This window comes from Salvelinus alpinus, chromosome 15, assembly GCF_045679555.1.
Source record: "Salvelinus alpinus chromosome 15, SLU_Salpinus.1, whole genome shotgun sequence".
Taxonomy (NCBI): Eukaryota; Metazoa; Chordata; class Actinopteri; order Salmoniformes; family Salmonidae; genus Salvelinus; species Salvelinus alpinus.
Genome location: NC_092100.1, coordinates 12,134,149 through 12,150,508, shown reverse-complemented (window position 1 = coordinate 12,150,508; position 16,360 = coordinate 12,134,149). Strand labels below are relative to the sequence as shown.

The 16,360-nt window shown below is 42.2% G+C and overlaps 1 protein-coding gene and 1 non-coding gene across 4 annotated transcripts; both read left to right on the top strand.

Moving 5' to 3' along the window:
* The first annotated feature begins 234 nt into the window (after positions 1 to 234).
* On the top strand, positions 235 to 15,235 carry LOC139539490 (E3 ubiquitin-protein ligase UHRF1). Of its 3 annotated transcripts, XM_071342494.1 has the most exons (18): positions 256 to 362; positions 1,300 to 1,374; positions 1,630 to 1,792; positions 1,894 to 2,160; positions 2,382 to 2,530; positions 4,316 to 4,531; positions 4,755 to 4,870; positions 9,966 to 10,152; positions 10,623 to 10,746; positions 10,918 to 11,025; positions 11,238 to 11,342; positions 11,507 to 11,613; positions 12,045 to 12,207; positions 12,366 to 12,503; positions 12,600 to 12,723; positions 13,100 to 13,251; positions 13,606 to 13,704; positions 13,809 to 15,235. In XM_071342494.1, exons 3-18 carry the CDS (start codon positions 1,640 to 1,642, stop codon positions 13,953 to 13,955), a joined length of 2,355 nt encoding a protein of 784 aa, XP_071198595.1. In that variant the 5' UTR covers positions 256 to 362; positions 1,300 to 1,374; positions 1,630 to 1,639; the 3' UTR covers positions 13,956 to 15,235. The 3 variants fall into 3 exon arrangements, with proteins under 3 accessions (XP_071198596.1, XP_071198594.1, XP_071198595.1); XM_071342495.1 differs by lacking the exon at positions 1,300 to 1,374 and having other exon boundaries at positions 235 to 362; positions 1,635 to 1,792; XM_071342493.1 differs by lacking the exon at positions 1,300 to 1,374 and having other exon boundaries at positions 235 to 362.
* On the top strand, positions 10,381 to 10,517 carry LOC139540580 (small nucleolar RNA SNORA22). The gene has a single exon (XR_011668240.1). It is a non-coding gene; the product is annotated as a small nucleolar RNA SNORA22 (small nucleolar RNA).
* Positions 15,236 to 16,360: the final 1,125 nt, after the last annotated feature.

Here is a 16,360-nt window from a genome sequence, read left to right as displayed (position 1 = left end):
TGCTAAAAGTTTGTAGAACACAGTTCTGTTTCTGTGTTTGTGTAAATTGACGGTACAATCAATCTGGCGCCAAATTCTCGGAAGAGGGAAGGCCAGCGAGACCCTAGTTTCGCGGGCTGAGGCTAAGCTCCGGTCACAGTTTTGATTGACAGGAATTTCAGCCCATCAGAGACAAATTCAGAATGGTAATAGCCAATAGCGGAAAGAAGGCGGCGACATTCACTGTTGAAGAGTCTTATTGATTGAGTCCTCTAAAAGCAGTCTACAGAAGAGTTGTGAATTTGATCAAGAAGTAGTATAGGATTACGTTTGACGGTTTAATAAACGTCATATAATTATTTGCATTTGTAAGAAAAGAACAGGTAACGTAATGTTTCTTCTTTGGCAAGTTTGATTTTTATAAGTTGCTAGCTAACTTGGTACAGTGAATGCCTCATTCCAACCAGCTAACTTTTGGTAGTGAATTATTAATATTATAATTTCACTCGACAGTTTGCATGGTAACTCACAAGCTATGTGTAAGTGCCATCAATGTAACGATAATATTTCCTTTGGTTAGCTAGTTGTAGCAACTCCAACCTATTAGTTGATGTTGTAGCTAACGTTAACTAGCTAGCTAGGCTAATGTAACGTGGTGTGCTGTGCTGTCAATGTCGATTAACGTTACTATCAGTGTACTATTTGTTACTATCGTGGATGATAACGTTATCTCTAGTTAGTTTCAACATTTCAATGGCTACCCCCATTACATTAGCTGTTAACCAACGTTAGTATGACTTCTTAGCTAGTTAGTTCTAACTTACTAAGATGCTTACTTAACGTTAGCTATTGCAAAAATGTTTGTTTACGACGGCTGAATATTACTGATCTTGTTTATTTAATGTTAGTTAGTGTTACTTGTCCACCAGCCGAGAAAACAAAATAGCGCGTTTTCTTGAATCATAGCTAGCTAATTATTACATTAAATTACCTGATATTTAGTTAGTCAATTGAAATAGCGAGCTGCTTGTCAATTGTTTCCCAATATTGTTTAATGGTTCGTTTGTGTAGCAAGCTAACCAGCCAACAATTGTAAGTCTAAGTAACTGGTCAAGTATAGTAACAGTAGTAGTTACTGCCACAACAGTGTAGCTCATCCCAGCTGACCCGAGAGAACCAGCCTCCTCCCAGCTGAACACAAAGCTTCGCTAGCTAATGTAAAATAAAACGAATTATATTTCATACTGTCTACCATAGCAATTCTATTCAAGTTTCGAGAATATGTGCGCTTGGAAATATGTGCGCTTGGAACATTGTCAGGAAGCGAAGCCACGTTGTTTGATACGAGCGCTGCCTTCGCGCCAGGATGGGGTCGCAATAGCTGCATTTAAAAGGGTAGGAGTGGCTTACTCACCCAGTTTCCCGCACTGTTAAAATCAGCATGGCATGTTTGTTGAATGTTCCCCCAGTCATTGAATGGGACTTGGGGAAGTATTTCTTCAAGTAAATAATGAATGTTTGATCCACTTGATCAATAGTTGGCACAGTAATACTCAAAGGAAAGTGGGAGAAACATTGAATGGTGCTGCTTTTGAAGCTCAGATGGTGCAATGCTGCCATTAACCCACAGTTTGGCTCCCCTTTGCACAGGGCAGCTGCAATGTGGATTCAAGTGCGCACCATGGATGGCAAGGAGACCCACCGGATTGACTCCCTGTCCAAACTTACCAAGGTGGACGAGCTGCGCCTCAAGATCTTGGAACTTTTTAAGGTTGACCCAGAGAAGCAGAGGCTTTTTTACCGGGGAAAGCAGGTGGGGAAGATGGATACTTTTCTGTTTAATTCAGTTACAACCGTGTTGCTGGGGTCCTTAGTAATCATGTCTGTATGAATATGTTCTGTTTCTGGTCCCAGATGGAGGACGGCCACACAATCTTTGATTACAACGTGGGTTTGAACGACATAGTGCAGCTGCTTGTTAGACAGGCCGCGCCCCCTGCTGCTGTCCTCAAAAGCAAGGACAAAGAGGCCGAGCTGTCTGACTCTGACTCTGGCTGTAGCTCGGCGCAGAGTGAGTCGGACAAGAGCTCCACCCACGGGGAGGCCGAGGTGCAGGCAGCTGGCACCTCCACCCAAACCGACTTTCCAGACCTGGTCGACCCCGGCTTTGGCTGTTACAAGGTAAACACAGGGCGGATCTCTAAAAGCCCTAGTATTTGCTGAACTGGTATCATTTGATGGGGTGAAATTATGCTTTTAACTTAAAATCAAAAATGTTATTTGCGTTAATATTTTGGAGTTCTTGAATTGGGGTTGAATATAATAGCTAGTCTTAATTTAAAGTTTGCAAAACACAAGTTAAACATTTGTTTAATATTGACTTTGTGTAATTTCCCCCCCAGATTAACGAGTTTGTTGATGCCAGAGACTTGAACATGGGTGCCTGGTTTGAGGCCCAAATTGTGAACGTTACAAAGACATCTGGAGAGGAGGGCTCTGACACTAAACCCAGCGAAGAGGAAGTTATTCACTACCATGTCAAATATGAAGAGTGAGCATTTTATCAAGTATTTTATATTTAAAGATCGGATGGATATGTCATGCCTCACTGGTGACTGTTACCCTCCACAAACATGTGTTCATGTGGAACTTATTGCCGTTTAGTAAAGAGGTGGACCAATGGGGGGGAAAAGATTGGCCATGTCCCAATTATCTCTCCTTCCTCCCAAAAGGTGCACTTGTTCACTTCCCTTTACTGATTTTTAAAGGAAATGACTGGTATAAGAAATATTGTGATACTCTCACTAGCCCAGGTCTTCACCCATCTAATGCTTTTAGATTTTGTGTGACGTGAACGAGTGCACACTTCACAGGCCTCGACATTAACTCTTGTCTGGGACATTTAAAAAAAAATATATATATATTTGTTGGATGACATGATAGATTTAAGTAGTACAAATGGACAAGTACATTTTTAAAATAAAAAAACAAGTTAATCATTGCACAATATCAAACAATTACTTATATCAGAATTGGATCAGAGAGCCAACATTGGAATAATATTCAAATCTGTTTTTCATGTAGGCCTACATGTATAAAAAATAAAGCCCACGGGACAAATTGTAGGTGATATGCAAATTGTCAAAACCAATGCAGACGTGAGGGAGGCGCTGGGAAATGGAGTCTAACTTTAATGAGACTTTTTAAATTACACTAATAGGTCATGTTTCACAAATCTAATGCAGGTTAATTTACATTAATGTCTGAAGGCTTGATTCAGTCGACATACGGTTCGTTCAGATTATATGGACAGCGCCTGTTGCACATCACCCTGCGTGGAGGCGATCAGCATTTTGAAATGATTTAATTGTTTCAACTTAATTTTGTCATTTTATAAAGCATGTCTTACCTTGTTTCAAAGTAGCCTAGTCAAAATACAACTAAAAGTGTTGAGGGAATTATTTTAAAAACACTTTAATATGCCATTGAAACCAGCATTTTCCACATGTTCTAGTGGTTTTCAAATCAACTTTATTGTGTTGTCCAGCAGGCAAGCCATAATCCTAGTTATATCAGTAACCCATGCTAGTTGATGCATCTTTAGATCTCTTAATTTCTAATAAATATTTCCATCTCACGTGAAACTGCTGTATTTTGAAACATGCTTGAATATGTAAAGAAGCTAATGGGGAGGGTATAGCCTACATTTGTCTGATTCTCTAAAAATATAGTAATGCATTTTATTTTGTAAGTGCTTCTTTGCGTCATACAACGGTGTAAAAAAGGTGTTACAGACTTTGTTGTATAAAAAAAATTGGACACGTTTAAAGGACTAGTGGTTAAAAAAGTTAATGTCAAGCCCTGCTTCAGGGGACAAAAGATACTATTGGGATGCACCCATTTCTTTTTGACCACATGCTGCCAATACCACAGTGTACCACTCGGTTTCTGTATCTGTTGCAGAACACCTTGTTCCTAGTGGGGCTTCGACATTCATTTCTTTCCTGATAAGTCTATGCAAAAATATATATATAATTCCATAACACGACAATTGGCAAACGAATTACAAATATTTGTGCTTGATAATTTGTACATTACCATGCCACATTGTTTTGCCTGCCAGTGTGTAAAAACCAGAGGAACATTTGAAATTAACGATTTGTATTACTCCAATGTGCCCCCGGCAGTCAAGTCCCTCAGAATTCAAACACTACTTTGAGCTGCTTCTGTTCTTTCAGATATGTCAATCAGCTTACAAAAGCCCCATTTGTGTAGGAAGCACCTGCCGTGTGCATCTGAGCTGAATACTGACACTGCCTCTGTGTGGTCTCTCTAGCTACCCAGAGAATGGTGTGGTGCCGCTGCATTCCAAGGATGTGCGCCCGCGTGCCCGCACTGTCTACCAGTGGCACCAGCTAGAAGTGGGCATGGTGGTCATGGTCAACTTCAACCCCGACGAACCCAAGGAGCGCGGCTACTGGTACGATGCCCAGATCCAGAGGAAGAGGGAGACACGCACCCTGCATGAGATCTACACCAAAATACTGCTCGGGTAATAATTGGTCCAGTTCATCTCTGCTTTAATAAGCAAAAAGAGAGTACATTGTCTCTCATAGAATAATTCAATAGTGTGTTTCTATTGATTACTTGTTATATATTATCTACACGGTATAGATTGCACTTTTTTATTATGTTGATGCCATAGTTTTCCATTGGCATTTTGTTTGCACAGTAGTACCATGACAGGTATCCTAAGAGCTTGTGTTTTATTTCAGGGATGCCGGTGACTCCCTGAACGACTGTAGGATCATGTTCTTGACTGAAATTTACAAAATCGAGGAGCCTGGAGCATTGGATGGATCTGGAGTGGGATCTGACAGTCCATTGAAAAGTAAGTTGGAGCTGTTTAGCTGGATTTCATCGGGTGTCTTCACTAGAAAGCAAACGCAACAAAACTATATATTTTTATTTATTTAACTAGGCAAGTCAGTTAAGAGCAAATAAATATTTACAGTGACGGCCTAGGAACAGTGGGTTAACTGCCTTGTTCAGGGGCAGAAGGACAGATTTTTACCTTGTCAGCTCGGGGATTCGATCTAGCAACCTTTCGGTTAGCGCGTTGGGCCAGTAACCCACTAGGCTACCTGCCGCCCCTTTAATGGACCTACCTGGATTTGTCCAATAGTTTGTTTCTGTTTTGCTACTGTGCCAAATGTTTTGCACCAGAATCTGACTGAATCCACGTACACAGTAGGATAGTTATTATGCAGCGGTCTAAGGCACTGCATCTCAGTGCTGGAGGCATCACTACAGACCGTGGTTCGATTCCAGGCTGAATCACAACTGGCTGTGATTGGGAGTCCCATAGGGCGGTGCACAATTGGCCCAGCGTTGTCTTTGTCAATAAGAATTTGTTGTTAACTGACTTGCCTAGTTAAATAAAAGAATCCAGTTCAAGAGTTATATTTATAAAGTAACACAATAACGAGGCTATATACAGGGGGTACTGGTACCGAGTCAATGTGTGGTGGTATAGGTTAGTTGAGGTAATTTGTACATGTAGGTAGGGGTAAAGTGACTATGCATGGATAATAAGTAGTAGCAGTGTACAAAATCTAAGGGGGAGTGTCAATGTAAATAGTCCGGGTGACCATTTGATTAATTGTTCAGCAGTCTTGTGGCTTGGGGGTAGAAGCTGTTAAGGAGCCTTTTGGTCCTAGACTTGGCTCTCCGGTTCCGCTTGCTGTGTGGTAGCAGAGAGAACATTCTGACTTGGGTGACTGGAGTCTTTGACAATTTTTTGGGCCTTCTTCTGACACCCCCTAGTATATAGGTCCTGAATGGCAGGAAGATTGGACCAGTGATGTACTGAGCCGTACGCACTGCCCTCTGTAGCGCCTTACACCATGCACAAACCAGACGCGCTGCGAGAAATACATTTACACACGTTTTCAATCATTGCACCCACACTGCTCGCGCGCGCCAACGAGCGTCTGTGCTGCCAGGCGCTAAAATAGGAGTTGATTCTATTTGTGACATAGAATGCACTGCAAGTCCTGCCTCTCCCATCTTCTCATTGGTTTTTAGGAACATATACCCACGTGGGTGATTGAAGATTAACTGAGGTCGGTTGTGGTAATGCACCTTATTATGAAAGTTAGTTGCCATATAAAGTCCAAGAAAAAGAAGCCTGGAAGGAGGAGAGATGACTAGAAACAATTTGGATGACTTTTATGTATGGATTAATTGTCGGAGTAGAGGACCTGGTGTTACGGTTGGATGCTGAGCAGTTGTCATACCAGGCGGTGATGCAACTGGTCAGGATGCGCTCAATGGTGCAGCTGTAGATCTTTTTGAGAATCTGGTGACCCATGCCAAATCTTTTCACTCTCCTGAGGGGGAAAGGGTGATGTCGGCTCCTTTTCCTGTTGTCCACGATCATCTACTTTGTCTTGCTCACATTGAGGGAGAGGTTGTTGTCCTTGCACCACACGACCAGGTCTCTGACCTCCTCCCTGTAGGCTGACTCGTCGTTGTCTGTGATCAGGCTTACCACTGTTGTCGTCAGCAAACTTAATGGTGGTGTTGGAGTTGTTTGGCAACGCAGTCGTGGGTGAACAGGGAGTACAGGAGGGGATTAAGTACACACCCCTGGGGGGCCCCTGTGTTGAGGATCAACGTGGCGGATGTGTTGCTGCCTATCCTTACCACCTGGGGGAGGCCTGTCAGGAAGTCCAGGATCCAGTTGCAGAGGGAGGTGTTTAGTCCCAGGGTCCTTAGCTTAGTCATGAGCTTTGTATGCACTGTGGTGTTGAATGCTGAGCTGTAGTCAATGAACAGCATTCTCACATAGTTATTCCTTTTGTCCAGGTGGGAAAGGGAGATTGTTATCTGTTGGGGTGGTATGTGGATCTCCGGTTTCTGTAATGATGGTGTTGTGAGCCATGTCCAGCCTTTCAAAGCACTTCATGGCTACTGATGTGAGTGCTATGGGGCGCTAGTCAATTAGGCAGGTTAACTTCTCCTTCTTGGGCACAGGGACTATTGTGGTCTGCTTGAAACATGTTGGTATTAGACTTGGACAAGGAGAGGTGGAAAATGTCAGTGAAGACACTTGCCAGTTGGTCTGCGCATGCTTTGAGTACACGTCCTGGTAATCCATATGGCCCCGCGGCTTTGAATGTTGACGGTCTTGCTCACATCGGCTACCGAGACTGTTATCACAGTCATCCAGAACAGCTGGTGCTCATGTATGCTTCAGTGTTGCTTGCCTCAAACAAGCATAAAAGGCATTTAGCTCGTCTGGTAGGCTTGCGTCAATGGGCAGCTCGTGGCTGGGTTTCCCTTTGTAATCTGTAATAGTTTGCAAGCCTTGCCACATCCAACAAGCATCAGAGCCGGTGTTGAAGGATTCAATCTTAGTCCTGTATTGACACTTTGCCTGTTTTATGGGTCATCTAGTTCTGGATTAGTGTCATGCTCCTTGAAAGCGGCAGCTCTAGCCTTTAGCTCGGTGCGGATGTTCCCTGTAACCCATGGCTTCTGGTTGGAATATGTACGTACGGTCACTGTTGGGACGTCGTCGTCGCCGTATTCATTGATGAAGCCGGTGACTGAGGTGGTATACTCTTCAAAGTCATTGGATGAATCCCGTAACATATTCCAGTATGTGCTAGCAAAATGGTCCTGTAGTGTAGCATCCGCATCATCTGACCGCTTCTGTATTGAGCGAGTCACTGGTACTTCCTGCTTTAGTCTTTGCTTGTAAGCAGGAATCGGGCGGATAGAATTATGCTCCGGTTTGCCAAATGGAGTGTGATGGAGAGCTTGTATGCGTCTCTGTGTTTAGAGTGAAGGTGGTCTAGGATTTTCTTTTCCCTGGTTGCACATGTGACTTGCAGGTAGCAATGAGGTAAAAAGGATTTAAGTTTGCCTGCATTAAAGTCCCCAGCCACTAGGAGCGCTGCTTCTGGATGATAATTTTATTTTTGTTTGCTTATGGCCTCATACAACTTGTTGAGTGCAGTCTTAGTGCTAGCATCGGTTTGTGGTGGTAAATAGACGGCTACGAATAATATGAGAACTCTCTTGGTCGATAGTGTTGTCTGCAACTTATCATGAGGTACTCTACCTTTGGCGAGCAATACCTTGAGGCTTCTTTAATATTAGACATGGCACACCAGCTGTTATTGACAAATAGACACACACCCCCGCCCCTCGTCTTACCAGACGTAGCTGGTCTGTCCTGCTGATGCATGGAAAACTGTATATTATTAGCCAACTGTATTATCCGTGTCGTCGTTCAGCCACGACTCAGTGAAAGATAAGATATTAGTTTGTCTCGTTGGTAGGATAGTCTTAATTGTAGATTGTTCTGTTTTTTTCCCAATGATTGCAAGTTGGCCAAAAGTAGAGACGGTAGTCGAGGTTTACCCATTAGTCTCTGAATTCTCACAAGGCACCACGGACCCCTTTTTCTCCATCTTCACGCGAATGATGTGGATTTGGGCCTGGTCACGAAAGCAGTACAGCCTTTGCGTCTCACTCGTTAAATAAAAATATATTTTTCCTGTTCGAGGTGAGTAATCGCTGTTCTGATATTAGAAGCTCTTTTTGATCATAAGAGATGGTAGCAGCAACATTAGGTACAAAATAAGTTATGAACAATGCGGGGGGGGGAAACAATACAGCAGTTGGTTAGGAGCCCGTAAAACAGCAGCTATCCCTTCCATTACTCATACTCTCACTAATATCAATGCAAATTGAAGTATCAACACATTTTATACACTGATGTAAATAATTGACTTGCACTCAATACACAGATGCAGACAGCGCAGTAGTTTCTATTTTGTCACAAACGGCCTACGTGTTTAGTCTGTTCTCGTGTAGGGTCCGTGCATTTATCAGCCCGGTTTTCATGAAGGATGAGGGTGCATGTAAAGCACATGCAGAGTTGCAAATGTTCTGCAGGCTGAAATCAGGTTTTAGTTCAACGTTGGAGGCAGATGTTAGAAAACGACATACACATACTATTGTTACCATAGAGACTGGGATTAATCTTGACATATTTCGCGATCCAGCACAAGATTCATTTTTAGTTATGATGGCTACACAAATCAATATCTTCTTATAGTTTTTTACAAAGTGCTGCCTGAGCATATTTAGTTTGCTTGTGTGGATTCATCCAAAACACTGGTTGTAACTGGAATTTTCAGGCAAACTAAAAAAGGAGAGCAGTCGAAAAGAAGAACCCAGTTTAATACTAGAATTTAGGGAAATGCCTTCAGAAGCATAGAAAATATCTCACTGGCCTCTTGGAGAAGGACTTTTATAGTCTAATACAGGGCTCTCTAACCCTGTTCCTGGAGAGCTACAGTCCTGTAGGTTTTCACTCCAACCATTATCAAGCCAACCTGATTTATAATAATTACCTGGTTTATAAGCTGAATCATGTTAGTTACAACTGGGGTTGGAGCAAAAACCTACAGGAGGGTAACTCCAGGAACAGGGTTGGAGAGCCCTGGTCTAATCAGACGGTATCAAATGTTCTCTAAACATCAGCCTGAGAGGCTTGTACGAAGTACAAACATTAGACTGTGATTTTGCCAGCTGCTACAGAATCACATTGTTCATAATGTCATCAATACTATAATATTCAGTGTGTCCTTGTGCCTTCAGTAGCTGACGTCAATCACTATCAAATGATATGAGAACAACCCATAACATTCAGTATCAAGTGTCGTGACCATCAACCAACACGCATCAGTGTCACAAACAGAACACTGGAAATCATGTGTGTTGCAGAAAGGGAAAACGTGTGGATATGCTAAGCATTGTGTGAATTACTCTTAACTTAATATGAACTTTATTCATCTTAAATATTCCCAGTACACACATGCATCTCCTACTGAAGTGTTTACAGTACTCATCTTAATGTTTACACAGTCAAAGGGCTGACATTGTCTTCGCTCCTGTTTTTACTCCAGGGTCAAACGGACCCGAGTGCAAACACTGCAAAGATGACCTCAAAAAGAACTGCCGCTGGTGCAACTGCCACATGTGCGGTGTGAAGCAGGACCCTGACAAGCAGCTGCTGTGTGACGAGTGTGACATGGCCTTCCACATCTACTGCCTTAACCCCCCGCTGACCAGCCTCCCCGACGATGACGACTGGTAAGTATGCTACAGTACTGATGTCTGTGCTGGCAGTCTGTTTGTCTGGCCAGTACCCCCTTCTAGAGCTGCTTATGTGACTGTCTTAGTCATGCACTTGAAGCATGTTTCTAAATGGAGTTTGATGTGATTTCAAGCTGTTTATTTGGCCAATTTGAATTGAGTATTATTCATTAGTTTCTTTCTACCGTGAGCTGTACTGTCCAAATTACTTGAAGAAAAAAGTCTCTGCACAGAGAACACCCACGGGTGCTAGTGTTGCTCCCCCTGGTCTCATATTTGTGCTACAGTGAAGTGTGGTCTGTTACCTCTGCATTGGGGGAGTTGTCTTCTCTCCTACATGTATTCAGCAGACCAGAACAACGTTCCACATGCCCATATTAACACTACACGAGCCATGCAGTGGCTTTATACTGCATTTATTTTGGATGTCCTGTTCCCTGCTTGCTTTAACCTCTGTATTTATCTAGGTATTGTCCCGAGTGCCGCAACGATGCCAGTGAAGTGGTCTTAGCAGGAGAGAAACTCAAGGACAGCAAGAAGAAATCCAAGATGGCGTCCGCTAGCTCAACCAGCCAGAGAGACTGGGGAAAGGTAAGCGCATTGAGGAATGTTAATGGGTGGATCTACCTCTTAGTGAAATAGCAGAGGTATAATGATGGGTCCTGAGACATCATACACCCAGTTACCCTTCTGAGCTTTTTGTTGTTAGTTTAGTAAACTGTGTATACCCAAGTGTTTTTACACGACATCTTCTCCTATCAGGGCATGGCTTGTGTCGGCCGCAGCAAGCAGTGCACTATCGTGCCCTCAAACCACTACGGCCCAGTACCTGGCGTCCCCGTTGGAAGTATTTGGAAGTTCAGGGTCCAGGTGAGTCACTTCTGTTTGCAACAGGCTGAAGAGGAAAGTCATAACTGCAGTATTATTATTTTTGTATAATATACCCAAAAACATTGTCATTTTAATTTGACGATGTCAAAAGGAGTCTTGTGGGTGGATTTGATTGAATGAACCCCTTAGTGTTTGTTGTAATGGCTGTCGGTCCTGGTAGGTTGTTCTCTGACATTAAACACTGTGTACAGGTGAGTGAGTCTGGTTGTCACAGGCCACATGTAGCTGGGATCCACGGGAGGAGCAACGATGGATCTTACTCCCTAGTGCTGGCAGGGGGTTATGAAGACGACCAGGTACATAAGCTCTCTTCCATATTTTTCCTTTACTACATGTGCCCATAATGTACATAGTTAAAAAGTAAATGGAAGATTAAGTCTGACTAGATGTAACGGAATGTTGTGAACACCTTAAGCATGAGAAGTCACTGTGCAAATTCTGGTTTTCAATTGGTTCCCAGGATAATGGCAACGAGTTCACCTACACCGGCTCAGGAGGACGAGACCTGTCTGGCAACAAGAGGACAGCTGAACAGTCGTGTGATCAGAAGCTCACCAATATGAACAGGTAAGTCTGCACAGAGAACACCCACTGGTGCTGGTATACCTCCCCTGGTCTCCATATCTGTGCTACAGTGAAGTGTGTTCTTGTTACCTCTTCTCCTACATGTATTCATCAGACCAGCACAACTTTCCCCATGCCACTATTAACGCTACGTGTGTGATAGTGGCTTGAATGAGGTTGAAATGGGTGGACGCTTGGGCTTATTTGCTTTTTATGTCTATGCCTCTTGAGCTTTAGGTTGACTGTTTTTAACAATCATGACCTGTTCTAACAATTCACCTTTTATTGTATTCAGTATAATTCAAAATTATTCAAGTAGGACATCTTATTTGCTGTTTAAACTGTCTGTAAAGTATTGGCATGGATTATTCACTGCCATCCACAATTTGTTTATCATTTGAATGACCCAATCCTCATTTGCCTGTGTGACCCAGAGCTCTGGCTCTGAACTGCAACGCGTCGGTGAACGAGAAGGACGGGGCTGAGGCCAAAGACTGGAAGGCAGGCAAGCCGGTCAGGGTGGTGCGCAGCTCCAAGGGCCGCAAGCATAGCAAGTTCAGCCCCGAAGACGGCAACAGATACGACGGTATCTACAAGGTGGGAATGCCCAGGCGTGAAATGGGGATGTTGATTCTGAAATAAATTTCAATATGAAAATACTGTGTATTGTTACACCCTTAGCAATTCACAAGCCTGCTTCCTTTGTCTTGTCCTGTGGTTCCATGTTGACTCAACAATTCCCTCATCTCTTCCAGGTGGTGAAATACTGGCCAGAGAAGGGCAAGTCCGGCTTCCTGGTCTGGAGGTACCTGCTCAAACGAAACGACTACGAGCCAGCGCCATGGACCCGGGATGGCAAGGAACGCATCAAGAAACTGGGACTCACAATGCAGGTAGAGGCACGGATTATCCTGTTAACTGCAGCTCAGGCACTCTATGCCTTTCTATAACTCGTTTTGATGAGTCTACATCCTTTTAATATTTTGTAGTATCCTGAGGGCTATCTGGAGGCCCAGGCTGCCAAGGAGAAGGAAAAGGAGAACAAGGAGAAGGAAAATGAGGTGACTGAAACACCCACCAAAGGGAAGCGGAAGAGAAAGTCTCAGTGTAATGGTGGGTACTTCTTCAAAGTAGCTGCAGAATTAGCTTTAGCCACACAAAATACATTGGTAGCATTCAGATTTCCAACAGAATACAGGTGCAAATGGTTAATGAACACTATTCTCACTTTTACAATCATGAGTGGTATTGACCGTGGAGTAAGTTCTAAATGGGTGTCCATCTCTTTTCTCCCAACCTTCTGTGTCCATGTGCTACCTGAGTAATCCTTCTAACCCCCCCCCCCCTTAAAAGAGTTAGATGCACTATTGTAAAGTGGTTGTTCCACTGGATATCATAAGGTGAATGCACCAATTTGTAAGTCGCTCTGGATAAGAGCGTCTGCTAAATGACTTAAATGTAAATGTACCTCTCCTAACCTATTTTGTAGCTGAAGAGAAGTTGTCACCAGCCAAGGGAACTCCCAAGAAGATGAAAGTTGAGGCTTATAAACTGACCAAAGAACAGAAGGCTTGGATCAAGGGTGACGAGTCCAACAGGAAGCTGTGGGGTGAAGCCATGGAGTCTCTGGCCCTTGGCCCGGTAAGAAAGTTCTCGTCAGATTTCACACCATTGGAATTAATTTATTTACCCTTTACTTATCCAGATTGGATGTTATTTTTTCTCAGTGAGACTAATGCAAAGCCAATCACTTTTGATATGACCATCTGAAGCTTTTTAACCAGGCAAGCATTGATGTTAATGCTGGATCTTTTGATTGTCATCATCACTGGTGGTGTACTGAGCATTGTCTTTACGTTATGTCCATTGAAGGGCTGATAGAAAGCATTAGGATGTGTAAAATGACTTGGTTTTGCAGCTTCTCCTTTTCCATGTCATTCTCCTCACCATGGCTTTGGATACTAGGTACTTAACAGTTTACTTTTGCTTTTCCAGAAATTCCTGAACAAAGTTGAGGAAGTCTTCTCATGTATATGCTGCCAGGAAGTGGTCTTTCAACCTATCACCACCGAGTGCCAACACAATGTCTGCAGGGTAAGTTGATCTTCTTTGCTAGCCTTGACATTTTGCCTTTCTGTCCATTTTGAGAGCAAGAAAAATAGACAAGAGATTGAAAGTTGCACTTTTCCTTTTTATAGGAATGCCTTCAGCGGTCTTTCAAGGCAGAGGTGTACTCATGCCCGGCATGTAGGCACGATCTGGGGAAAAACAACCCAATGACTGTCAACAATCCCCTCCAAGCCATTCTCAACCAGTTCTTCCCAGGATACAGCAGTGGACGGTGATAACTTGTTCCACATGCTTGACCAGCATGGAGACAACATGAACTATGAGGGAAGTTAAGCATTTCAGTAAAGACAAAAATAATTACTTTTCCTAATATATTTTACAAATGTAACACTGTCTGTTTGGCGAAATGCCACCCCCTCTTCTCTGGTCCTATTTGTCATTAACTGTAGTTGATGTAATTAAACTGCCTTGATCAAATGTATCTGTAACCTTAATGTTATTCTGTTAACAATGCATTTTAACTTGAACTGCCAAAATTAATACACAAGTCTAATTCCTTCAAGCACATGTGGTTTTAAGATGACTATGATGTGTATACTTTGCGGAATCTTTTGTTAGAGCAGATGGACATGTTAATCAATTGTATACACTTATATTTAGGAAACACTCCCTTATTGAATGTATTTTATATTCTAAGTTTGATGTCCAATAGAACTGTCCGTAACTCATGTATTTCTTAAGCGAAGCACAACTGATAAATCTGTTAGCGACCCCATTTAAACAATTTATTGTGTCGGTATGGATTTGATATTGGAACCCCCATCGCCCCCAAGTTATTTTTTTTAAACGTTTTATAGAAATTACTTCATGGTGGATGTGAGGGTCATTTCAGTAACAAACGTACTCGTTGTTTTGTGTGTACTCTTTACAAAAGTTTTTTAACATTTCTTTTCCCATGTGTAATCTGATGGAGTTAGTGAACATTTGATTTCAATTTGAGGGGAGCAGATTTACTCACCAGAAATCTATACCTTTCATTAATCTATAAAATTATTGATTTTTGTTGCAATTTGTCATAATTATCCCTTTTAATTGTAAAATGTATGTCACCTTAATCCTTTAACTGCTGTCGAAGCACACTGTTTCTGAACAAGCCCAAAGATGTCATGCGTAACCTTTGTACTGTTGTGCACAATTCCTGTTTAGGTGTCCCACAAAATGCTTTTGATTCAAGGCAGGGCTATAGAACACTTAAACACCTAGCTCTGTTAAACTTTTTTCTCTGGTGGTTCAACAGGAAATATTTAAGACCCAGAATTGAAATTTTGCTCAGTTTTATATTTTTGCTTGTTCTTCTCCAATATTGCAAATGAATGCCAGTGGCTGCAGATGTTAGTAATACCTCAAATTTTACAATTTGCATAAACTGGAAATGTATATTTTCTAAAATTGTATATTTTTAGAATTGTTTTTTGATATGTAGTATTAGAAGTTGCTTGCACATGTTTTTACAAAGTGCAGAATTTTCCAATAAACCTTTTTATAAAATTGCAAATTTTAAATGTTACTTTCTCGCTAACAAAAGATGTAATGGTGCCTTTTTGTCCTAGGTGTCAGTTTAATGACCACAGTATTGTGAAAAATAAAATGTGTAGATAATTCTGTGTCCATTTTAGAACTGCATTTGAAACACTACTAAATCGACTCCAGCCACACTAGTCATAGACTTTCCTCTCTGCTACTGCACGGCAAGCGGTACCGGAGCGCCAAGTCTTGGTCTGAGGCTTCTAAACGGCTTGTACCCCCAACCATAAAACTCCTGACCGTCTAATCAAACGGCTACCCAGACTATTTGCACTGCCCCCTCCCGCTGCTACTCTTATCTACATGTACATATTGCCTCAACTAACCGGTGCCACTGCACATTGACACTACCGATATTCAGTGAGACTATTTATATATAATTGTTATTTTACTGCTGCTCGTTAATCAAATCAAATGTATTTATAAAGCCCTTCTTACATCAGCTGATGTCACAAAGTGCTGTACAGAAACCCAGCCTGAAACCCCAAACGGCAAGCAATGCAGGTGTAGAAGCACGGTGGCTAGGAAAAATTTCCTAGAAACGCCAGAACCTAGGAAGAAACCTAGAGAGGAACCAGGCTATGAGGGGTGGCCAGTCCTCTTCTGGCTGTGCCTGGTGGAGATTATAACAGAACATGTTCAAATGTTCATAATGTTCAAATGTTTGACCAGCATGGTCAAATAATAATAATCACAGTAGTTGTCGAGGGTTTGTTACCTTTGCTTATTCGTATTTTTTTTTTAAACAATTTTATTAAACTACATTGTTGGTTAGGGGCTCGTAAGTAAGCATTAAACTGTACGGTCTACACCTGTATTCGGCGCATGTAACTAATACAATTTGAAATCATAGCTAATATACTGCCGCCCCATGTTACATTTTTCTGGGCAAGCATTGCCTGATATCCATGTTATTGGTTTTGGTTGTAAGAACATTTACACGTATTTCTTTGTTGCAAAGGATACTGCACTGTTTCTAAGAACATGGCTACATTTGGATCAACAGAACATTCCTTAAAATAAAAAAACAGTTCCGAGGAATTCTGTAGTACAAGTTTCCATTTTGTTACCATTTTGGTGGTTTCCACTAGTTACC